We start from the raw sequence: 26,012 nt of genomic DNA, 5'->3' as shown, positions 1-26,012 counted from the left end.
TTATTAGGAATAAAAATATGTGATAATGTGGTGTCTTCTTGTTATGGGATGGGGCTTAAGAAAACATAAATCATTTATTTATGAATTGTCCTACTTCTAACTCTATTTGAAACTATTTTACAACTGCAGCAGGAATCACTGGCCCCCTTTTATGTATTAAATCTAAATATTGTGTTTTTAAATGGTGGAACACTGTAACTGGTCCTAAACTTAATCTAATTTTCAAAATTGTTTCTATATTTATCTTATAGCAAATATGGAAAAGGAAAAATGCTATCAAACATAAAGGAAGAATGTCCTATGGCAGTATGAGAATAAATATTATCAGAAATTTAGTATACATGGCTAAATTTCTATATCCTTGGCTATTGAATATCCCTGATTCTTGGTCTAAACTTGTACGATTTTTAAATAATCACAATCTTAGGGTTGATGAAAAGGTGGTTGATTAGAAGGTACCTAGGTTGGGAACCTTTAAATGCAATTCTAATAGTGCATCCAAAGAAAACCTTGAATCTAGTTCAAGTGCTTTTTGTGTTAGAAATAATTATGGAAATCTGATTTATGCTGAAAGTAGAAATTAGGTGATAAATCTACTCTGGTGGCAGAAATTTTAACATTGAGGATGGATTAAGAATTTTGTATTGATCAGAATTATTTTCCTTTGTGCCTAAAGACAAACTGTCTTTACTGTCAAGAAATTTTCGAACAATAGTTAGGATCTACCTTGGTGTGTTGTAGTAGACATTAAAAGGATAAAGAACTTGATGAAAGGGAATGAAGTTATGGTGGAGCATATCTATAGAGAAACTAACAAGCTAGCCGATTTTTTGCTAACTATGTTTTCTCCTTTGCAGGTATAGACATAATTTTTTTATTCAAATGAACAATAATTACTAAGAAAAGCTAAAGTGTTATTAAACATGGGCAAATAATATTTACCAAATTTGAGGATTAAAAAGCTTTAAAAAGAAACTTTTAGTAATCAGTGGAGGAGATAACATTACTGAATGACTTTACAGGTGATCATAGCTAAGGACAACAATACAAATAAGTCACAGACAAAAAGTTCAATCACAAGTAAGATACTACAACAACACATGCCAAGGCGTACAAGTTGGGTAAAATAAATACTATTAGAATTCCATAGGATAAATACAACACATACTAAGACATTGACAAGCGTAACTTTCAAAACAAATGCATAGAAAATTAACATGGTGCAAGATAATAAGATTTAGAAAAAGAAAGGAATGTTGCTTATTGAATGTGGCTGATAATAGACCTTTAGATTCTTCTTACTTAGGCAGTGATATTAGCTCTTTGTTGAGCTCAATCTGTCAAGAAAGAGAATATAAAGTGAAATTGATAGACAAAATCGAATAAAGAAGGCGTAAAGAAAGCGAATTTATACTTATCTTGACTAAAGGAGTTCAGATCAGTAGTATTTTGAGTTGATAAAGTCTTCGATTGGAGTGACTGTATGACATTTGTGAGATGATGTAAATGCTCGAAGTGAAAATACCTAAAAGTCGATTTCATCCCACATTTCTGAGCTTGTAATATAGCATAATGAGTGACAATATTTAACTTCCTTCTCCACTAGCCTGCAAAGCTAGAGATGATGGAGATGACGAAGACACCTGGTGTAGGAGATGATTGTAGATATTTTTAGCTTTTAGACTCTTCATTTACTTTTTTGCTTTTTGTTTTCATTCTTGTCTAATGGTGGTCTTTTGCCGGGTCTTGAGTCGACTTAGACTAGATTTAGTAATGAGCCACAAATTCATTGTGTAAATATTCTTTGATTTCTAATAAAATGGCCTTTTAAGCTTCATTTAGCTTTAAAAAGGAAAAAGAGAAAGGTGCTAACAACTGTTTGTATTTTTTACCCAAACTTTTCTAATCTGCTATGTTTTGTAAATTATTGCTATATTTTGTAAATAAGAAATTATCTTTATTTTATGTTTAGTAATATATGTACATATTTAGTTATAGGTGTGAATTTTTCTTTTAAAATTTATGCTACTCATATATAATTGGAGTAATTTTTTCCAAACTTTAAACTGCTTAGAGGTTGCTTGGTAGAATGTATTAAAAAATTTATATATGCATTAGTCTTATGCATTACTAGTACCTTGTTTGGTACAATTTTTTTAGTCTATGTATAATTAATGCAAGACATTACTAATACCTCAAAATCCATAATATTAGCAATGCAATGGGTCCAATGCATTAGCAAGACTAAATACACAATTAATCCTCAAAAAATTTTCCGCATCCTATCCAACATATATATGGAGGGTATTTTTGTAAAAAAAATAATATTTTTTTAGAAATTATGTAATTCATATTTTTTTTAATACATCAAACCAAATACTGAATAAAAAAAATACAAATATAATTAATACAAATATAATTAATATAAATATTACTAATACAAATATTATTAATATAGTTTACATTGATATTATACACTAACAAACGACCCCAGAGATTCCACCCATTTTAAAGGGCTTTCGGGGAGGATGGGCTTTTAGGAGAATACACGTAGTTAAGTGGGCGTAACAGCCAGGAGGCCCATCGAATGAGCTTGACTTCCTTGACTCATTTTACTTGCAGCCCTTTGTATTTAATTCTTACCACGAAAAATCATCTCCCCCTTTTGCTCCGCCGTTTCTCCGACTAAATTTTGTATCTCCGGCAGAAGACCAAAGGATTAATCACCCTCTTTCGGGCCTCTCTAATTTCAAGTTGCGATGTCTCAGGTTTTGATCTTTCTCATCTTCACGTTTCTTATTTACGATTTATTTAATAAAATCAATTTATTTGTTTGTAAAATTTTCTGTTTAAGATCTCTGTATCGACGCTTAACGAAATGATTTTCTATTGGATACGAAATAATTTTTCTAGATTGTCTTTCCACTTTTGCTGCCATGTGACCTGTTCAAGCCTTGAAACAACATTTGACAGAAATACAAGCTAAGACTATGTACAATGGACTCTTGTGGTTGAGCCCTTTCCTGGACTGTGTGCATAGCGGGCCCTTTCCTGTCTGTCCTCTTTTGCTTCTAATATGGGTCTAGGCATAGAAGCTAGGGTTTTTCTTTTTGGCTTTTGGGTCTGTACGCATGTAAAATTGAATAGTATATGGAGTAATATGTATTTACTATGTATGAATTGTACCCTTTTTGTGTAGCTATAATTAGTGAAGAGTTAAGGGCTTTTCTATTTTCTACCTGTTGATTGGCTTATTTACTAGTGTTGGAACGAGAGCGAAGGGATTTAGAGGATTGATTCATATAGGAGATCCCGATTAGTTTGAATTCATGAAGCGTGTATTGACCTGCTGTTTAAATGTTTCCAGGTTGATAACAGAAATTCTTCTGCTGCCAAACGTGCCCGAACTGATGGTATGTATGATGGTTCCTGAAGAGGGAAGGGAACAATATAGGATCTTTAATGTTCTATTAGTCTCTGCTTCTTTGTTGCATTATTTTTTCATTTTTATACTCAATGACAAGGATCCCTGAGGTTTGCTCCCTATTAAAAGCTTCTAGTTTGTTGACATTGTAGGTGGCCGTAGGGAGGATGACTGGACTTGTCCAAGCTGTGGGAATGTCAACTTCTCCTTCAGAACAACATGCAATATGCGCAACTGTACTCAGTCTAGGCCTGCAGATCACAACTCAGTAAGATGTCAACTTTTTTTTAATTTAGCTTGGGAGAGCTACATGCATACTGTTAGTTGATTTTATTAGTAACTTGTGCTGTTTGTTTCTGTAATTTAGCCTCCAGCTGCATAGTAAATTAGGATTATGCACAGTTGCATCTAAAGGCATAATTTAACATCAGTTTTCTGAATTAAAATTCTTAGCGTCAGCTTTTCATTTCTAACCCCCCCAACCAAAAAGAAACTTTTCATTAATCCTAATCTTTTGTCTAATTTTATATTCTGGTTGATAAGAACCAAGTATGATTAGTAGTTTTAACTAAATAAAAGTTAGTCATATCATTTCACATTTTCTCCCTGCTCACTGCATCATTTTGGCAGTTACACTATGGATATTTTTTATATATCTAGATATGATCTTAGTGTGGAATACATTTCTCTTCATTATGATGATCTCCACTTCTCATGCTAGAAACTGAGTAAAAGAAAATATTGTCCTTTCCCGTCATCATTCCAAATTGAGGATGAATGATCTTCAGTACTAGGGTGTCAAAACCGACCTCCTTGTGTTCTGCAACTCGCCCAACTAAACCATGAGTTTGAAAGTTGGGTTGGGATGATTTGGGTGTGTGTCACTTATAGGCATAACGAATTTTAACCCATAGGCATGTGTTGGTGAGCACAGTTCCTGATATGTAGCCTTAACAATCAGGTGCTTCCATGGCTGTTTCATAGATTTCATTCAAGACGCAAAACCCTTAATATTTGCTCAGCTCTATGTCTATTGAGCTTGTTCTCTAACTGTCTAGAGCCTCAATGTTTCAACCACCCACTCCTGATTCAGAGACTTCTCTTATATCTTTTCTCCACATCTTGCCCTAATTATTTTGGTGGTTGTGGTTGGTTTCTAACTTTATTTCCTTTTCTCTCTCTTTAGGTTGCATCTTTTTTTTTTTAATTGATAAAGTTAAAGTCGGTTTTAATTTTTTTCTTTGTAAAATGATTAACTTGTCCACTGATCCAAGCAGAGACTTCATCTCCATTTTCTTAGCCTGCCAGGTGCCTTGAATTCTTTTGCAAAGATGGTTTTGCATTTATAGCATTGTATATAGAACAGGGTTTAATGCCCATAATGGCATTATGAAGTTTGTTCCTCTCCTTATGCTTTCAGTTTGACTGTGCTCAAGACACTGGATTATTGAGTGCTGTGCACTTTTGATTTTTTCTCTTGCTGATGAAAGCTGAAAAGCCTTTTTTCATCCTAGTGTCATGAAAAACGTCAGAAATGAGTGAAATTTACTGTAGGCTTGGTTTAAAAGGATTGTTACTTCTCCAAATAGTTGGCAGGTTCTGTTGAAACTCATTTGTCCCAGCCCAAGTTATCATTGGCCGCAATTTTTGCTTAACCCATTCTCCAACCCTCACGTTTGACACCTACTTCTTAGTGTCAAAGTTAGCTTATAACTATCATGCTAGAGTTGCTCAATTCGTGAACATTTGAAACTATTGTTGGCACTTTCTCTAATTGTTGACACTAACTAAAGGTTTCAACTTTAATTATGCATGGAGTCTGGGAGTGCTGGAGTGTAATTTGAAGATGTATCTTGGTGTTATCCTGGAATAGTTTTCTTGTGGATGCATAGTATATGATGTAATGAATAAAAATGGTGTCAAGGATGTAGACATTATTAAAGTTCTCCATGCCCACGCAGTCATTTTTTCTAAGAGATTATATTCCTCAAGTTATGTTGACCAAGCATTTATATGTATTTGCTTCCTTCAAAAAGTATCTTAATTAGGTGAAATATATTCCTCTATTATGAGCTCTTTGACATTTTAACTTTCTAGTCTGACTGTATCTGGAGTGCTGATTGCCCATTGGTTGTTTTGAAATTATAGTTATAGTAGATTTTGACAAATCCTGCAAATCTCGTACCCTTTTACTGATTTTCAGAAACCTTGATTTAGTTTCTCTTGGTAATAGCGCTTTGCCTTTGTAGAAATCTGCAGTTAGGCCCATGCATGCTCCACAGAGCTATTCACCTTCAGCTGCATATGTTGGGTCTGGTGCTCCCTCTTCAATGTATATGGGTGTAACACCATATGGTGGTTCATTGTTCAATGGACCATCCATGCCAGCCTATGACATCCCTTTTTCTGGAGGTTCAGCTTATCATTACAATTTTGGGAGCCGCCTTTCTGGGGGCAGCCCGTACCGCCCTGTACATCTCTCTACTCCTCCACCTCCATACACTGGTGGGTCTATGATGGGAAATGGTATGTATTCTTAATATCAACCAATTATAAGTTAAAAAACAATGAAGAGTGCTTCTTGCAAGTTCATATTTTAGTAATGTAGTGCAGTTTCCAAGTTCATTAGCATATTGCATAATAGGGAATGTTTGTTTTATCCATTGCTAATTCTGCGTTAATATCACACATCTAAACATCACTTTGCATTTAACATAACGTATTATAATGAGTTGTGACTGTTTTTTTTGTCTTACAGGTGGGATGTATGGTGTGCCACCACTTATGGATCGATATGGTCTAGCATTGCCAATGGCCCCTGCTGCCATGGTAGGGTTTAGTTTCAGCTTTTTCTTTAACATAATTGTCTTGTTTGGCTATGCTAAGCAATTTGATATTAATTTTGGTTCTTTATATTTTTAACTGACTACTTTGTATTTCTGTAAACACCGCCTAAAATTTCTCTCCTTCTGGAATCTTCGACTCAATAGACTATCTTTTTAATTCTCTATTGTGATGTGATCGCCCTTGTGGACATGCTTATTACACTATGCATGATGGTTTTCTGCTCAGTTTAGAAGTGATTGGGTATTTTAATTCTTATTGCAGGCACCAAGACCAAGTTTTTATCCTGATGATGATTCTCAAAAGAAAGGTGAGAGTTCTGCAGTATATATTCTATTCCTGTGTTCTGATTTTATTTCATGGTATCTGTACTTCTCACTCTCTTTTCTGTAATTTCCCAGACGGAACACGTGATAATGACTGGACATGTCCCAAGTGTGGAAATGTCAACTTCTCTTTTAGAACAGTTTGTAACATGAGGAAGTGCAACACACCAAAGCCCGGTTCTCAGGTTTGACTTGCTGACACGTTCCAGGATTCACACCTAATAATAATATACTATATGATTTTGTTTCCTTTTTAATATCCACAGCCAATTTTCTAACTATTTTGAATGAAGTTTAGCTTATCTTGGATTAAAAAAATGTTAGGAGTATAAGATTTGCTATCAAGTGTCTCATTTCAAAAGAAGATTTTCATCAAGAATCTGTATATGTACTAGCACATTAGATCTAATTTCGAAGTTCAAGGCTTCTCGGTTTTCTTCCTACTTTTCTCAACTCTCGAAATAGTTTTGCAACTAAGTTCTGATTTTTTTGGTTCTATTTGCATTTAAGCAGGTTCCTAAATCGGGGAAGACTACTAGTAAGTTTTCAGTCTCTAGCATGCTTCCTTGTACTACTGATTATCATGAAATTTCTAACAACTCCCATTTTCAGAACCAGACACGCCAGAGGGAAGCTGGAAATGTGAGAAATGCAACAACATAAATTATCCTTTTCGGACCAAGTGTAACAGACAGAATTGTGGTGCAGAGAAACCATCTGAATCCAAGAATTCTCCTTCACAATCAGCTGATGAGACTGATCAGGTCTGTTGTGTGACAAGTTTGATTTGTATGATGATTTGTTGCCCAAAGTTGTCTATAACTTGTGAGTCATCTATGTATTTATTGTACAGTTTATGCATGTTCTGCGCAAGAAATTTTCTTCGTATGAAATTCTGTCAGAATTGTACCCTCTAACCCCCAAAGAGTGCTATCTTGTCTAGTTTTCTCTCTTCTTCTATTTGGATAATTCAAATGTTACTTGTTCTTCTTGTTTACTTTATCCTTTTCTTTTTGTGTTCGTTGGGATCTATTTTATTCAGCATCTATTAATTCAAAGTTGTCTACTGTTCCAGTGAGTACTAGGGCTTGTTTAAGGGTTGAGAAGGTCCAGAGTTGTCGTCCAGCATTGCTCAGTGTGGGTGTCTGAAAGTCGGTCATGTCATCTTCCTGTTGCAGCGGGTGTCAAGTTACTGTGCCATCTTTAATATTGTGTCAAAGTTGTACTAACTGAAATTGGTATTTTGTGGTCCTTATTGATACTTGTCGAGTTTCGTGAGGTCTACCAGCTCATTCTGGTTAGATGCTATTGAGGTTGATTTGTTTAAATGTTCAATAGGATTTTTTCTGGTATTGCTGCACGAAATGTTAGATGGGTTGTTGGCATCCATTTGTGTTAGGTGGTATTATAAAAAGCCTAATGCAGCCCCTGGTCTTATATTGTATTTCAAATGTATTTAGTATGAGTAAAGAGTGTCGGAGCAACATGTTGCCTGTGTTGCACGCATCAAGTTCCATGGTCTAGGATCTTTTGGTTTTCTCCCAAAACATTATGGGGCAGAGAATTTGTTCGATTAGGAGTTTCCGCAGGTGAGTTGAATATGAGCAGTCTTATGCTCATGTGCCCCTAATGTAGGTTGGCGTATCACATTGATCTACTTGCTAAGAATTAAAAGAATCCTAGGTTATGTCTTTTCACAAGGAGGTCGAATTTAGCCTGTGAATATGAGTCGGTCTGACTTGGCGGGTTGTTTGGGGGTAATTTATATTCATGAGTGGGTCATCTCCATCTTATACTCCCTCCGTTTCATTCTAGATTTTTTAATCTTGTGATTCTAAATTAAAGTTATGTCAAATGGATCAAAATGTCAATCTTGTGGTCTAATTGGTACTCTCTTTACAACAACTTACCCAGTATATTCTCACCTAGTGGGGTCTGGGGAGGGTAGAGTGTGCGTAGATCATACCATTACCTCAAGAGAAGTAGAGAGGTTGTTTTCGATAGACCCCAGGCTTAGGACCAATATAAAAAGTAAGCGGATGTAAACTAGTATGGTACACAAAACAAATTAATAGTATAACAAACATTAAAGATAAGTGCATAATAAACTTGTACGAGATGTCAAAAAGTCAACACCACTAGTCTCAAAAACTACAGCCCCAACACTACGAACCAGAAATTCTAGACCCAAACGAGTACTTTCCTATTACTACTGCCGCGCTTTCGCCCTTTAACCCTCTATCCTAATTCGCGTTCTCTACACCTTTCTATTAAGGATCATGTCTTCTGTAACATATTATGCCTAATCACTTCCCTCTAATATTTTTTCGGTTTATCTCTAGCTCGCCTAAAATCATCCATAGCCAGAGTTTCACACCTCCGCATTGGAGCATCAGGGACCCTCCTCATCACATGGCCAAACCAACGTAGCCTTATTTCTCATAACTTATCCTCCACTGAGGCAACTCTTACCTTCTCCCGAATAATTTCATTCCTTAACCTATCTTTCCTGGTATGTCCACACATCCATCGCAACATTCACATTTCCGCCTTCACCTTTTGGATGTGGGAGTTCTTAATTGGCCAACACTCCGCTCTATACAACATAGTCGTCCGGACTATCACTCTGTAGAACTTACTTTTAAGCTTCGGGGCACCTTCTCTATCACAAAGGACTCCCGAAGCGAGCCTCTACTTCAACCACCCTGCCCCAATACGATGCGTGACATCCTCGACAATCTCACTATTACCCTGAATTATAGACTCCAGCTACTTGAAACTCTCCCTCTTCTGGATGGCTTGAGAGTCTAGCTTCACAACCGCTCCATCTTCTTGCGACATATCACTGAACTTACACTCCAAGTACTCCGTCTTGGTTTTACTTAACCGAAAATCTTTAGACTCAAGCGTCTGTCTCCAAATCTTCGACTTATCATTAACTCCACCTGAGTCTCGTCAATCAGAACCACATCATCTGCAAATAACATATACCAAGGCACCTCCCTTTGAATATGCCGCGTCACAACATCCATCACCAAGGCAAATAGAAATGGGCTAAGAGTCTATTCCTGGTGCAACCCTATCAAAACTGTGAAGTGCTTCGAATCTCTACCTACCGTCCTCACACGAGTCTTCGCACCATCATACATATCCTGAATCGACCTAGTGTACGCCATGGGCACCCCTCTAGCCTCCAAGCACCTCCACAAAATCTCCCTGGGGACTCTGTCATATGTCTTCTCTAGATCAATAAACACCATGTGTAAATCCTTCCACCTTTTTTCGAAACTGCTTCACTAATCTCATCACAAGGTGAATGACCTCAGTGGTCGAGCGATCAAGCATGAAACCGAACTGATTCTCAGAGATCGTCACGATCTTCTACATCCTCAACTCTACCACCCTTTCCCAAACCTTCATAGTATGACTCAACAACTTAATACCTCTATAGTTGTTATAACTCTGAATGTCTCTCTTATTTTTATAGATTGGAATCATCGTGCTCCACCTCCATGCTTCAGGCATCTTGGCAGCTCTAAAAATAATGTTAAACAACCTTGTCAACCATTCCAGACCTGCCCCGCTAGTGCTCTTCCAAAAATCTACTTTGCCCCGTCGCCCTACCCCGCTACATCCTGCGAATAGCTCCCTTGACCTCCTCAACCTCGATACGCCTACAATAACTATAATCGTAACCCTCCTCAGATATCTCCAAGTCTCCCAACACAGAACCTTTGTCCCCTTCGTCATTCAAAAGTTTATGAAAATAGGACCGCCACCTCTTCCTAATGAGGGCATCCTCAACCAACACTATTCCATCCTCTCCTTTGATGCACTTCACTTGGTCAAGGTCACGAGCCCTCCGCTCCCTGGCCTTGGCCATCCTATACAACTTCTTATCTCCGATTTTCTCCTCTAAAGCCACATACAAACTCTCAAAAGTTGTTGTCTTAGCCGCTGTAACCGCTAACTTAGCCTCTCTTCTAGCTACCTTATACTCCTCCTTATTCTTCTGCCTTTCCTCATCATTCTTGCTCCCAACCAACTTAGCATAAGCCACCTTCTTAGACTCCACCTTTCTCTTGACCTCTTCGTTTCACCACCAGTCTCCTCGATATTTGCCAGATCGATCTCTCGAGACACCCAACACCTCTCTAGCGGTCTCCCTAATGCAATTGGTAGTCGTCTTCCACATATTATCCATACCCCCTCTACCCAAGCCCCCCTACTCTTCAACTTCTCTTCCATCTCCAAAGCATTAGCCAAAGTCAAGCTACCCCACTTAATCCTGGGCCGCGCCTCCCCATTTATCTTCTTTTTGCCCTTATTAATAACCAAATCCATCACCAACAACCTATGTTGAGTTGAGAGATTCTCGCTAGGTATGACTTTACAGTCTTTACATAGCGCTCTATCCCCATTTCTAAGAAGCAAAAAGTCTATCTGAGCCTTGGCCACTGAACTACGAAACGTAATAAGGTGATCCTCCTTCTTCGGGAAGCTCGAATTTTCTATCCACAACCCAAAAGCCCTAGAAAAATCCAACGGAGAAGTTCCTCCTTCATTTCGCTCACCAAAATCGAAACCGCCATGCACATCATCATACCCTCTCGACAAAGACCTAATATGCCCATTGAAATCCCCTCCTACGAAAAGCTTCTCAGTGCTCGGGATGCTTCTCACCACCTCATCTAAAACCTCCCAGAATTCCTTCTTCTCCTCTTTGTCCAAACCTATTTTCGGGGCGCAGACACTAATAACGTTCACCGTAGACCCTCCTATGACCAACTTAATAGACATGAGCCTATCACTAACTCTCTTTACCTCTACCACCTGCTCCCTAAGATCTTCATCTACTAAGATACCTACCCCATTTTTATGTCTCACGCTACCCGAGTACCACAACTTATATCCATCCACATCTCTCGCTTTAGTGCCTACCCATTTAGTTTCCTAAACACACGCTATACTAACCCTCTTCTTTCTAAGCATTTTCACCAGCTCTATAGACTTACCTGCAAAGTACTGATGTTCCAAGACCCAACTCGCACCTAGAAGCTCTCTTATCTCGCCTAACGTTACTACCCCTAGCCCCTAACCCCAAACTCGATCCTAGACCCGACCTAAACCCAACCCCCTCAAACCCCGACCTAGACCCAACATCTCCTGATCCTGACCCCGACCTATGACATGACCCTAGTCTACGATAGTTTTAAAATATTTAATTAGTTGGTTGTTAATCTAAAAATATTTTGTTTCAATTTAACTGTCTTATTTATGAAATCAGGCGTATTTTATTATGTTCTATTAATACTACCTCTATCATTAAATAATTATAGTTTATATACTCAAATTTATATTTTTAAAACATAATTAATAAGGCTAATTTGATAAAGTAAATTTTTAATAAATATATTTTTAAGAGGAATGTCGGGTAATTAAGGGTTTAACTATTTTGAAACGAAGAGCGTAATATATAAATTATAAAAGAATAAATAAAATGATTTTTTTTGTTTTTTCACCCGGTATTCGGTACCCACGTGGAGCTTCGATTAATTTGGATCATGCACCACAGGGCTCATTTTAGGGGTGGTGTTTCCAACAGGATTTTCTCCATACCAAGGATTCGAACTTGAAACCTCTGAATAAAAAGGGGTTATTTCAAAAAAAAAAACACGCTAAAAAGGAAAGTATTAACTTTTTCTTGAAATTAAAACTTTTTTTTAAAATGGAAAGAGTAGATTTTGATCCTAGCACATTCTAATTGGTGCTCTCTTCGTTTTAAAATATTAAAATAGTTGGTTGTTTATCCAAAAATATTTATTTCAATTTAATTATCTGATTTATGAAATTAAAAGTATTTTATTATATTCTATTAATACTACTTCTATCATTAAATAATTATAGTGTCTATACTTAAATTTATATTTTTAAAACATGATCAATAAGCTAATTTGATAAAAATAAATTTTAATAAATATTTTTTTAAGAGAGTGTACGGGTTTAACTATTTTGAAATGGAGAGAGTAATATATAAATTATTAAAGAATAAAATAAAATGATTTTATTTGGTTTCTCACCTGGTGTTGGGTACCCACATTAGAGGCTCAACTAATTCGGATTGCGTATTGCAAGGTCCATTTAAGCGCTCCCAATAGGATTTTTTTTCATACCTAGGGCTCGAACCTGACCTCTAATTAAAAAAAGAGTTATTTTTTTAAAACACATTAAAAAGGAAAGTAGAACTCTTTTTTTCAAAATTATAACATTTTTTTTTAAATGAAAAGAGTAGATTTTAATCCTAGCACATTCTAATTGGTACTCTCTTCATTTTAAAATATTGAAATAGTGGGTTGTTTATCTAAAAATTTTTGTTCAATTTAACTGTCTCATTTATGAAATTAAGAGTATTTTATTATGTTCTATTAATACTACATCTATCATTAAATAACTATATTGTATATTCTCAAATTTATATTTTTAAAACATAATCAATAATGCTAATTTGATAAAATATTTTTTTTAATAAATATTTTCTTTAAGAGGAGTATCAGGTAATTAAGGGTTTAACTCTTTTGAAACGGAGAGAGTAATATAAAAATTATAAAAGAATAAATAAAATGATTTATTTTGAGTTGGGCGGGTTAGAATTACGATCGACTGTTTAAAATTATTTCTCAACTTTGAAAAATTGGCGAAATATATCCTTCATCATATTTTAGGGTCAAATTTATTCTCACTATCATACTTTGGAGTTAAATTTATCCTTTTATTTTGAAAAATTGGTTACATATACCATTCGTCATATTTTGAGGTCAATTTATTCTTGATGTTATGCTTTGGGGTCAAGTCTACCCTCGTTGTTAAAAAACTTTTCACATGCACCATTCTTTTAATAGAAAAACACAAATCAACATTAAATGCTCAATTTTTCAAAATAAAACATACCCTAAGGTCATGATTCGAGCTATCAAAAAGACAAATAAATATACCCTCCTCAGTTTCGTTGGTCAAATATTTCGAACGAGATTATGCCATTGATAATAGCTTATGAAAAATGGATCTGCATCGGTGCAAATACAAAATACCCTTCCCTCAGTTCATGAATCAGTATCAGTACAGAGCTCATGAAAAATGACATTTAGTGGTCAAATGAAATAGATTAAGCCCACTGAATAAATCTATGACTGATTAAGTTAAGAGGTATTACTATGTGTCAATCCTAACATCTCTTCATTCTTATATATTTATAAACAATTGGGATACAAACAAAATTTTCCTCATATCATTTATTCTGAAAATTTATCCACCAATTCTAAAATCTAGATGCACATAGAATTGCACGCAAATTTTGAAATTTGAACATAACTAAACATGAACAGAGTTTGTAATAGACATTTCTGTAGTTCCATGCTTTTGTGTCATTCCATTTCATTCTACTTTTTATTCATTTGTAAACAATCTACTAGTGCTGCACGTTGAAAGAGGAGTATATTTGTTCATTGGAAAAACTTGACCAACAGAACGGAAAGAGGGGTATATTTATTTTTGTATTTTTTATGGTTTAGATTAAGATGGTTAAATTAGGATGTGTTTTATTTTTTTAAAAATGGATCATTTGACATTTATTTGGGCTTTTTTATTAAATGAAGGGTTCAAGTGAAAAGTTTCTTAATAATGAGGGTAATTATGACCCAAAAGTATGACATCAAGGGTAAATATGACCTCAAGTATGACGAGTGATATATTTAGTCAATTTTCTATTGCAGAGAGGTAAATTTAACCCCAAAATATGATACTGCTAAATTCGATCCTAAAGTCTGACGAATGACATATTTAGCCAATTTTTTGAATTGGAGAGGTAAATTTGACCATTTTTCCAAAAAAGATTAAATAAAATGATTGATGTTGAGTTAGGTGGGTTAGAGTTATGATCCACTGTTTATTCTAAGAGTAATTCACTCATTTTGGCATTTTAATAGACTCAAATACAATCTAAGTCATCCATATGCTCCAATTTATATCATTAAGCTTATACCTGTGGGCACAACGAGAAACACAAGTGCATACATCATGGGTCATATATATTCAAGAAGTAGGACAAGTTTTGCCGCTTGAAACTCTCATTCTAAGGATTGAGAATGGTCGCATTTGCATGTATAGGGTCACTTTGGGCTGGGACATGACATAAAATGAATCAGTAGCAAATATAACGTGTAGTTCCTTAGAACCAAGCATAAAGTAAGACATGAGTTTATGGACGTAAATTGCTTAGAGAACTGGGTGTTTAGGCATAGGCACAATTTGAATGCGCAAGTTATTGGTAGAATGCCCTCCTAACGGAAACAAGAGGGAATCGCTAGAATATGAATGGATTTACCACGACTCTTCCCTGAAACTCTCCACCATGAGAAAATTTTAAGATCAGTCTTAGTTCACCATCCCTCCCTAATAACTTTAATATGAAAACACTGCCCTCCAGAGATACTCGTCTTAACCTTTTGCTAGCCCCCATAGCTATCACCCTATGAATCACATCCTCATGAGCGTACACATCTACACTACGATATTCAATAACAGGAACTAGGTACACCTTACATATGCATACTTAAAATCTCATCTAACAAGATGCTAATTTGGGCTCGACATAATCTTATATAATTTACACTCTTACCCACCTAATGACTTAGCGCTAATTCATCACTTCAACACTAGACCTCTGGTATGTATCACAATTACCCACTCCACTATTTCATGAATTATCAACCTAATTTCTTCCACACATCCCGTCAAGCCTACTAATTTACTCTCGCAAATTTCTTATCGCTATCCTCGAGCCAACATCCTTTTTTTCACCACAATCAACATCTAAAGTTCAAACTTAGTGTCTAGCAACAATCATGCACCATTAACAAAGTACCTCGTATATTATACTAGTCCACCCCCACAAAGAGGTCACCCTAAATTCCTTATTCAACTGCCAATAGTCTATACATAATTGGAGGGAACCATTTTTCCTATGCACAAAGAGGACTGGAGCACCCCACGGAGAAATGCTAGGGTAGACAAGACCCTTATCAAGAAGATCTTTCAACTGCTCCTTAGGTTCTTTCAACTCAGCCGGAGTCATTCTATAAAGAGGGATAGAGATAGAACGGGGGTCAAGTAGAAGATTAATTCCAAAGTTTATTTCCCTATCGGGATGAATACCAGGAAGATCATCAGGAAAGACCTCAGGAAATTCATTAAAATCCAAATCGTGAAATTTTCTCAAAATTAAAATACGCGTCCAAGGGTTAAAAAGGGTCAATTTCTCACCTCTATATATACCTAATAACACGTAATTCAATCATATTTCACCCAAAATATATTGTTTATCTCAAGAACAAGCTAGGGTTTTCAATTGGGGATTCAAATCCAAGACTCAAATTCAAGAATCTCTCCTTCAATCTTCGTAGAATCAAGAACTAAGGTATGCACAGTGTTGATTCATGGACTCCTTTCGTCCATGAAGCTTAAGAAACCTATTTTAAACTATATGTCATGATGTTATTATTTTGAATTTATTATGCTCGTGTTGCTATTGTTGTACGATTGCCAAGATTGTATCAATATCATGTTTTTCATGAAACTATGTTAGTATAGGGTTGAAATTCATGTAATTGAGTTAAATTGTGGAACCATGTGGTATTAAATTGGTGATCATACCTATGCCCTAAGTGTGCAAGCAAGGTGTTTGATAATATGCCCTAATGAATAAATAATGATCAAGTACTTAGTTTCCATGTGTCAAGATTATGTCATATCTTTTAGATTATGCTATACCTATTTGATTAAGATGATTCTCATGCTAAACCCATGCATCGTGATTGCTTGATGAGATGTTCATGAGATTAGAAGCATGAAATTATGCCATGTTGATGCACAATTCCATTTCATGTACAAAACTATGATAACCATGTGCTTCATGAAATCCCTAAATTGATATATTATGAATTGTTGATATTGGTCATGTGTTCAAGAAGTGTCAAGTTTTGTCAGCTTTATGCTATCGAGTCCTGGGGTACTTATACCCGACAATTTAGCTGTGTGCACCATGTCATGTTTTCACGATACTCTCAGTCAAGCCATGATCCTTAGAATTCAGTCAGTCTCATGACTCAGTAAAACTCAGTAAATTTAGTAGCAGTTTAGTCCTACTCAGTAATCTCTGTGACCTCAGTGGTCTCAGTAACATCAGTACTCAGTAAGCTCGGTAACCTTAGTATTCTAAAAAATCTCAGTAACTTCAGTACTCTCCGTGAGTCCTTAGATCTCAGTAGCATTCCATCAGTCAATGAAACTCAGTGAACCCAAATTAGCTCCGCTAAACGATACCATTAGTATCAGTTCAGTTTAGTTAATTCAGTCTAGTTCAGTCAGTAATCCATGATCAGTGTCTATTTAGTGGAAGTAAGAATTAGCATCGAGTGAACCCAAGGATAGGAACATACACTGTCAGATGAGGGTGTGATTCTTAGAAGTCATTCTTGCATTCCAGAACTATGTAGCCAGCATACATTGAGACATCAACACTGTCAGATAAGAGTTGATGAGGTGGATAAGCACTTTCAGATGAGGGTCCCACCATTCTATTTTGGGGACACTGTCAGATGAGGGTCACTCATAGCTTGTCCTTACCAGTGGCGCGATGTTGACACCCTTTCAATTAGGGTTACAGATTGGACCTTAACTCAACTTACATAGTCTTATTTATTAACCAAGAATCATCCATTATGGCATATACCATTGATATCGTCATAAGAATTACATCGTCATAAGAATTACACTTGCAAGGTAATATCATTATTTCATTCTAATTATTCATCACCTTGGGGGAATGCCTCGACCCCCGTGATTTATCAAGTCAAATTTTGAAGGAACGCCTTGACCCCCGTAGTTTATAAAAATCAACTTGGGAGAATGTCTATACCCCCACAGTTTATAATTAAGTCAACACATGACCGTTAAGGCCTTCTAAAAATCATTTGTATTCCATTTAGTCTTTTATACAATGCAATAGTTTAGGATAATAAGCCAAACCATGTTTCAAAGCCAATTATGCAAGTGGGTTGAGGTTACACAATTTTCAAACCAATTCCAATATCAAAAAACACTAATTTGGGGGAATGCCATGACCCCCATCCCATATTACCATGCCCATGCACCCAATCATTTCAAAAATCATCAATAAAGCATAAACAATGCATATAAAATCACGGGGACACCATTCAGGAAACAATATCCAAAACCCTCAATCCAAGATCCAAAATCAATATTTAAAACCACATGAATATCAACATTGCATGCCATGAATAAATCACGAATTGAAAATTATGGAAGAAAATCATCAATTGGAGTTATAGAAGCTAAATCCTTAGAAACCCTAGTTGTTCTTGCCCTGGAGATTTGAAAGAGAGAAATAGTGCTTATGTTATGATAATTTGATGATAATAGGGCTACAAGAGTGTTTATTCATGGGATAGAATTTGGATAGAAGAAAAGACCAATTTGCCCTTCATGAGAATGTGTAGGAAAAAACTGTTGGCAGTCTCTCTGGGTCACGTCATGACTCGTGATGTCTAGGTATGAGTCATTTCCTGGATTTATGGTCTGGGAAGTGACTTAAGGCATCATTACCGTTGACCCTATGAGTTGTACAATACTACTCATAGTGTGACATTATAACTCGTAGGGTCCTAGTCGTACTCAGGAAAGAAACATTGGCCAATCCACTGGCTTGGTCACGAGTCCTCCATATGACTCGTAATGTAGATGTCGTAATTAGAATAGTAACTTGGGAACCTACACTTGTCAGGCTACGATTGGGGTCCTACGACTCGTAATGAGTTTTTACGACTCGTTAGGCAGGTCGTTACCTGGATAGTGAGCATAAAAGTTAAGAAATTTTCAGAGGCAAAAATCTAGGGTGTTACAATCACTTATTATAATTCAAGTCAAAATTAATGTTTTGCATACGGGAGGGTTAAAAATAAAATAATCGAAATTTTATGGGGTCTTACATCAATTTATTAATAGACCAAAATATAATAAAACTCAAACTTAAAGCTGATACAATATCACCACTTTGCACATAAGTGAGTAAAACTTAAATAAAATATAAAATATAATCACGGAATCAACAAAAGTAACAATCAATCGGTAATCGAAAGTGAGTTTGTTTAATCAAATTATTGAGTTAGTAGAATCAAATTATCTAAAAATTTATCTAATCAAAGTTTCCACTCATGTTAACTCCTTTGATGGGATTGAGTGGAGTAATATATAAATTGAACTGAAGCTAGCATCATTTCACACCACAAATTTCTAGTAACAACAATTTGCAAATCTATATGATACTATTGTAAAATTAATATAGGATACTATAATTTATACGGTAAAGCAACATAGCTTTTATCTCTTCTTCTTTTTTTTTGATGAAATTATAACCTTATATTATATTTTCTTTAAAACAAATTTTGGATTTTTATTAATCAAATTAATTAACATTACAAAACAAAAGCCAAGTAGCCCAAATAAACACAAAACTTAAAGCCTACACTAAAGGCCCACCCGTCCGGGCCATCTAACCTTATATAATATAATATAATATAATGAATGTAATTTAATGTAATATTACCATTTACAGGATCTCTTAGGCTGGGGTATGCCACTCAGCCAACCAGACCATATAATAATATCGGATTAAGCCAAAGTCGGAAGACCGAACCAAAGCACCAACCGAAATAGAAAAGAATATTATGACTGTATGGACTCTTTTACCCAAACATGGGGCCTGTCAGAGATTTAATAACCTTATGTTGAACCTGTGTGTCTAGAAGTTCTAATTGTGCAGAAATTTGCCCTTTTCTCAACAATACGGGCTAGAGAGGCACAACTTACTAGACGGCGTCGCAGAGACAAGGTTAACATAAGTGTATTGAACTCGATTGTACCTCCATTTTGGAACCAAGTCAAGAAATTAAAAAGATTCTTTTATATTTTGATAGAGTCTGGAGCTTTCATAGTTAACATGTCAGCGAAGTTAGATCTTCAACATAGATATAAGATACTGTTCAGCCGGACATAGTCACGGCCAGATTATGGTAGAAGTTCTATTTGAATAACTATAATAAGTAAAAAGATATGTACCTGATTAGCCGAGAACCCAACTGAAATAGTAGTAAACAAGTAGCTTCTTCTTTATTTAATTCTTGAATATATTACAAAGAGAGAGAGAGAGAGAGTTTGTGAAAAATAAAGGAGAGTATTTCTGAACTCTTGGGGTAGTTTCTCCTAGGGGACTGTGATCAAAGGTTGCACTGAAAGTTTGCACTAATATGTGTTCATAATAAGTCCGAGTTTTGTATGATTCGCCAGTAAAATATACATTGGCAGTAAGGTAATTTTTTAGTAGTCTCCATGCTTCTTCAGAATTTTCTTGTCCGGGAATATGCTGATTTTCAATATATAATATAAGTTATCTAGCATCCAGTTTTTCATATGAAGGCTTATCTTCAGAATTTTCTTGAACTATGGACGCAAAAGAATCTACAGTTTTTTGTTGATCTGATAAATAAGATTGCAGTTGTTTGTATAATGGATGATTTTCAGGAATGTCTTCTGAATGGACAGAAGAACTAATATTCAGAGTTTTGGATGATGAAGATTCCTCTTGAGGAATTTTGGAATTAATTAAAGTTCTATTTCCTTGCTGTAATATAGGGAAATTTGAACTCGCAGAGCTATATGCAGAATTTCTTCGATCAAAATATGAAGGGTTTGTGCGTCCTCCTTGATATGAAGAGTTTTGATTTCTTCCACCTCGTCCTCTACCTTTGGCGAGTTGCCAAGGAGGATCCATACTGCATTAATAATCAGGAATTTGATCAGCATACCATGACAGATATTCAGAGAGATCTTCATAAAGTGTATTCTTTGTGATAAGGTCGTCAATGACTTTCCGTAGTAGGAGCATGTGTAAATCCATATTTAGAGGAACTGCCTTTATAAAGGTGAGTAAGAACTTTGCAGAGAAGAAGTGTAGAAAGAACTTCATTAGATCTGTAAGCATTAATCACTTAAATCAATATCAAACCAATAGATTTCGTCATCAATGAATTCGTTGTGGTTAAAGAAAAATTCTTCTTCTATTAAGCGATGAATTAAAGTTTCTAAGATAAGAAAATAAATATCTTCATTTAAAGGAATGCATTTGATAATAGTTATTATAGTTTTTTCAGAGAGGAAATATGTGTAAAAACTCATATCAAATATTCTCTAGATAAAAAATCAGGCAAAGAATTTTCACTACCCCTTTTATATTGTATTTCATAATCAAACGGGGCTAATTGAGCTTGCCACCGTGCAAATATTAATTTAGAAGCATCATGTTTGAAGTCTTTATTAAACATAAATTTGACGGATTGAGCATCAGTACGAATTATAAATTTTTGGTTATACAAATCATCTTGGAATTTTAAAACACATTTTACAATAGTTAGCATTTCATGGGCTACCGTGGCTTATTTTTTCTGACTTTCCGTCCATTTACCAGAATAAAATCGAATCAAACATTCGGTCTTCGTATGGGGATTAACTTGTTTAAGTATTCCGCCATAGCCGATATTTGAAGCGTCAGTTTCAACGATTTTTAACCAGTTAGGGTTTGCAAGAGAAGTACAAGGAAGGGTTTGAACTCTGCTTTTGATTGTTTTGACTAAATCAGTGTGTGCTTGAGTCCAAGGAGTTTTGTGATCCTTTTTCAGTCTATCATATAAAGGAACTAAGTCTCTAGACAAATTTTTATAAAAAGGGGAAATATAGTTAAGACTACCGAGGAACCTTTGAAGCTGTTTTTTATCAGTAATAACATCAGGGAATTTTTTAGCAAATTCTAGAACTCGTTGTATAGGTTCAATATAACCTTGAGAAATATTATGTCCTAAAAATCTAATGTTTGTTTGAAATAAACTTATCTTAGGTTTAGAGATAACTAAACCGTTTTGAATAATTATTTGTTTAAACGTATGTAAATGTTTAAAATGAGATTCGAGAGTTTTTGAAAATACTAAAATATCATCAATATAGACAATAATGAAGTCCATATAGGGATTAAAAATATCATTCATAATCTTTTGAAATTCGGAAGGAGCATTCTTTAAACCAAATGACATGACATTCCATTCATATTGTCCAAAAGGAACATTAAAAGCAGTTCTATAAGTATGATTTTTATCAATTTGAATTTGCCAATATCCAGATTTTAAATCAAATTTAGAAAATATATTAGCATCATATAATCTGGAAAGTAAGTCCCTTTTATTCGGTATAGGGTATCGAATCCATTTTAAAACTTTATTCAGAGGTTTATAGTTTATAACTAGTCGAGGTATTCCTCGTTCCTTTTCAGCAGCATTATTGACATAAAAAGCGGTACAAGACCAAGGAGATTTTGAGGGTTTTATAAGACCCTTTTGTAGAAGATTATCAATTTCTGTCTTACAGAATTCTACTAATTCTGTATTCATTTGGCAGGGTCGAGATTTTGTAGGAATCTTTTCTTCACTGAAGTCATCTTCATAAGGAAGAGAAACAATATGCTTCTTTCGATTCCAGAAAGCATTTGGATGATCCGCGCAAATATCCAGAATCAATTGATTAGAAATTATTTTTATTTTTTCTTGGACTTTTACTGATTTTAAAGTATCAAAGATATTAATAATCATTAATTCTAATTGTAAGAAATTAAGCTGATTTTGTTTCATATTGATAAGGGTATTTATATCTCTGGTTACAGGATGAGTAACAAAAGGATAAGAAATTTGTTTGTCCTTGTAAGTAGCCTTAAAACCATTTGCATCAATATGAGTATACGGATAAATAGCATTTATAAAAGGTGTTCCTAAAATAATAGGAGGATAAAGCTGATTTTTTACTAAAAAGAAGAAATGTGGAATGCAGACTCTGTCTCGGCAGATATGAGTATTTGGCAATTTATAATTGATATCAAGAGCATGACCAGATGTAGATTTTATTATATGAGTGGTTTTTTCAAAATACCTGGTTGGGATTAATCCTTTTTGAATACAACTAACATCAGCACCACTATCAATCATAGCAATATTGGTAACAGAAAATTCCTTATTTATCAAAATAGTGCAGTTTATATACCATTTATGAGCAGTAACAATTTGCATCATTCCCAAGAAATAATCTTTTTTCAAATCTTCTGCTGGACTGAATTTATCAATTTCAGAATTTTTAGAGTGTTCGAAAACTTTTTCTTTTCCTTTTGAAGCAAAAGAGACTTCGGGAACATCAATAATTTTTTCTTTAATTTTTAAAATTCTATGATCTGAGATCATCTGGTTTTGTTTTAAGGAAATAATCTTCTTTTTCAATTGCTCAACTTCGATTTTTAAATCATTAAAGGTAGTATCTCTACCGGGGGTTTTATTTAAAGCAAGACGTCGATTAACTTCAGCTAGGGAATAAGACATGGGATGATTATCAAAAGAGTTATCTTTAGAAGTACTAGTGTTAGCAGAAGTCTTTTGAGTAGCAAACTTGAGAATTTTTTCACGCAGTTTTTCATCAGTAACTTCTTTTAGTAATTCAAGGATGTTTTCAGCAGTAAGAGTTTGAACATTTAAATCAAGGTCTTTGAATTGCGCTTGCAGTTTATACATCATTTTATCACAATTGTAAACATCATTATCGCAGTCATTACATTTATTATCCTGATCGAGCTCACTATCAGAATTAGGTAATTCAAAATCATTTTCGGAAGTAGAATCAGAATCGAAAGCAAAGGAGTATAATAAATTATAGACTTGGTCATGAATTTCTTCAGAGAGTCCTAAGGACTTGAGTTTTTGTAATTTGCAGTTTGGAGCTATATGACCATGCTAGTTACACTTATAGCATTTAATTTTGGTTAATTCTCTTTTTGATCGATTTTTTGTGAATCTAGTAGACTTACGGAAGGATTTTCTAGTTTCACGTTCGTCCTTGCTTCTATGCCTGGAACATTTTTTTCTATAGGATGTAGAAGACTTAGAATATTTTTGGGGTTTTCGTACGAAGGGTTTATCCATACCAAATTGCTCACAAAAGTCTCCTAATTGGGATTTTTCTCTGAGTTTATCAAGCTTAATCTGTCTAGCTAATTTCAACTCGTTACAGAGGGCTAAACCTTCTTGAGTACAAGCTACAATAAGCTGACCATAAGTTTTTTCTGAATACTGGACTTCTCCATAAAATCCTCGAAGGGTTTTTCTAACTCTTTCAGGAAATAAAGGTGGAAGGCCATCAATAAATTTAGCTTTCCAATGGTCATACTTACTTTCGGGTAAATCCATAACCCTACTAAGAAAGGTGTCTTTATACCATCTAAATTCACCTAAGTGTCTACATTTTAAACCATTAAGAAGAGTTCTAATGTTTTCATATTGATTGATAAATCTTCCTCCAAAATGTTCAATAATCGTAAGCATAAGGGTATAGACAGCATCCGAACGTCCTGCCCGAAGAGGTCGTCCTAAATTATCTTTTTCGGGTTGATCATTGGTGGCGTTAAAAATAGCCTCGCATTTAGTATCATCAAGGAAATTATCCCACCAGCCTCGAAGTTGGCCAGTAAATCCCGCAATAATCATTTTACAAATTGTTTGGTCAGTACGATTGGCCCTATTTTCTAGCGAAGTAGTGGCTGTGGCAATAGTAGCATACATGGACATTTGATGAATAAGAATAGAGATTTGTCGGTCAGATAATCCGTCAATATTCCATTCATAAATGGCTTCTCCACTATAAGAAGTATTTGTCTGATTCCATTCCCTTTCCTCTATCAGAACATCTTGAGGAGTTGGGCATGGATAATATGCAGTAGACATACGGGGAATATCAGCGTATTTCTTTCCCGGTTATTTTTTAATCATGCCTTTGAGCTTATTAAGCTTGGAAGAGATTAAAACCCCAGGATTTTCAGCAGAATCAATATTCGCAGCAAAATTAGACTCAAGATTTTGTACAAAATCATCAGAAATATTAAGAGGTTGAATATTTAAACGAGAGAATTTTTTATCTAAGAGTTTCTCTAATTGGTCTAATTGCGAAATCTTTTCAAATCCGTCTATTTCAGGAGGCCTTTGAATACAAGGTTTGATAAAATATATTCGTCTTTATCAGTGATGTTGGAAGTAGAAGGAATGTTGGAGGAATTCATCTGGGAGCTAAGTTTGTTAACTAACTCAATTAATTCGTCTAGTTTTTTATCAAGTGAATATAATATAATATAATATAATATAATATAATATAATATAATATAATATAATCTACACCTTTAGGTGTAACATGCGAATCTGCAAAATTAATAGTATGCAACGATGCAGCACGATTCCTAGTTGGACCATAATCCAATTCGATAGGAGAAATATGATGTATAGAAGGAAGTCTTTTTGGCAAAGAAAAAGAATTTCTATAGACTGGAGGATTATTATCAAATTGCAGACAAATTCGTCCATCAGAATTTTGAGTTACATGAGTTAACTTTGAATTAGTCGCATCCTCCGCCAACTGCTTCGGAGAAGTGACTGAATTTAAAATCCATGTTTTTGAAAAATCAATTTCATCCCATTGAATAGGTCTTCGGGTAGTAACCCTGGATTTTATAAAGTTAGTTTCAATAAGCATAGTGCAATCAGAAGTATCATCAATTAATTTACATCAAGGATTTAAGGTTGATAATAAGCGATAATAAATGCGGTAAGATAATCCTATAAGTTCAGATCCAGGCGCATAATCATAAACATGAGTTTTCACATTTAAGGTTAAAGCATAAAGAATATTTACATCAGTCAGAGATAATTGCAAATTTGGCTGAGTATTAAAATATACAGGACCATAAGCAAAGGTAGTTTCAATTATGGCTGTCAAGTGGGTCAGGCCAAGCCAACCCAAAACCGGCCCGTGTTATTTAACCGAGTTGAGGGCCGGGCCGGGTCCGGGTTGGAGTCTAAGTGGGCCGGGCCGGTCCGAGCCCAACAGTAAAAAAATTAAAACCCACCCTAACCCGGCCCACTTAACCCAACCCGGTCAAACCCACCAAAATCCGGTCAAACCCGGTTAAAATATCAATCAAACCCGATCAAAAATATAAAAAAAAGAACTTTCTTTCAATATACATTACATATACTCACCTATATACATTATAAATACGTTAAATAATATATATACACTATATATATAGTATATACTACATTAGAATTTAAAAAATATATACACATAGACACAATTAGTCAATTACTCATATATACGTACCATTCAATGTATATATACTACTACTTATAAAATATACTACAATATATATACATTAC

General features: G+C 35.0%; 1 protein-coding gene across 1 annotated transcript; it reads left to right on the top strand.

Annotated features, from left to right (window-relative positions):
• Positions 1 to 2,543: 2,543 nt before the first annotated feature.
• LOC107852872 (ranBP2-type zinc finger protein At1g67325) lies at positions 2,544 to 7,979 on the top strand. Its single transcript, XM_016697920.2, has 10 exons — positions 2,544 to 2,768; positions 3,368 to 3,413; positions 3,577 to 3,692; positions 5,674 to 5,950; positions 6,183 to 6,253; positions 6,533 to 6,578; positions 6,670 to 6,779; positions 7,108 to 7,132; positions 7,207 to 7,358; positions 7,670 to 7,979. The coding sequence occupies exons 1-10, from the start codon at positions 2,760 to 2,762 to the stop codon at positions 7,670 to 7,672; spliced, it is 855 nt and encodes a 284-aa protein (XP_016553406.1). The 5' UTR covers positions 2,544 to 2,759; the 3' UTR covers positions 7,673 to 7,979.
• Positions 7,980 to 26,012: the final 18,033 nt, after the last annotated feature.

Source organism: Capsicum annuum, chromosome 11, assembly GCF_002878395.1.
Source record: "Capsicum annuum cultivar UCD-10X-F1 chromosome 11, UCD10Xv1.1, whole genome shotgun sequence".
NCBI classification, from domain to species: Eukaryota; Viridiplantae; Streptophyta; class Magnoliopsida; order Solanales; family Solanaceae; genus Capsicum; species Capsicum annuum.
The sequence above is the reverse complement of the archived record's forward strand: the minus strand, read 5'-3'. Positions and strand labels throughout refer to the sequence as shown.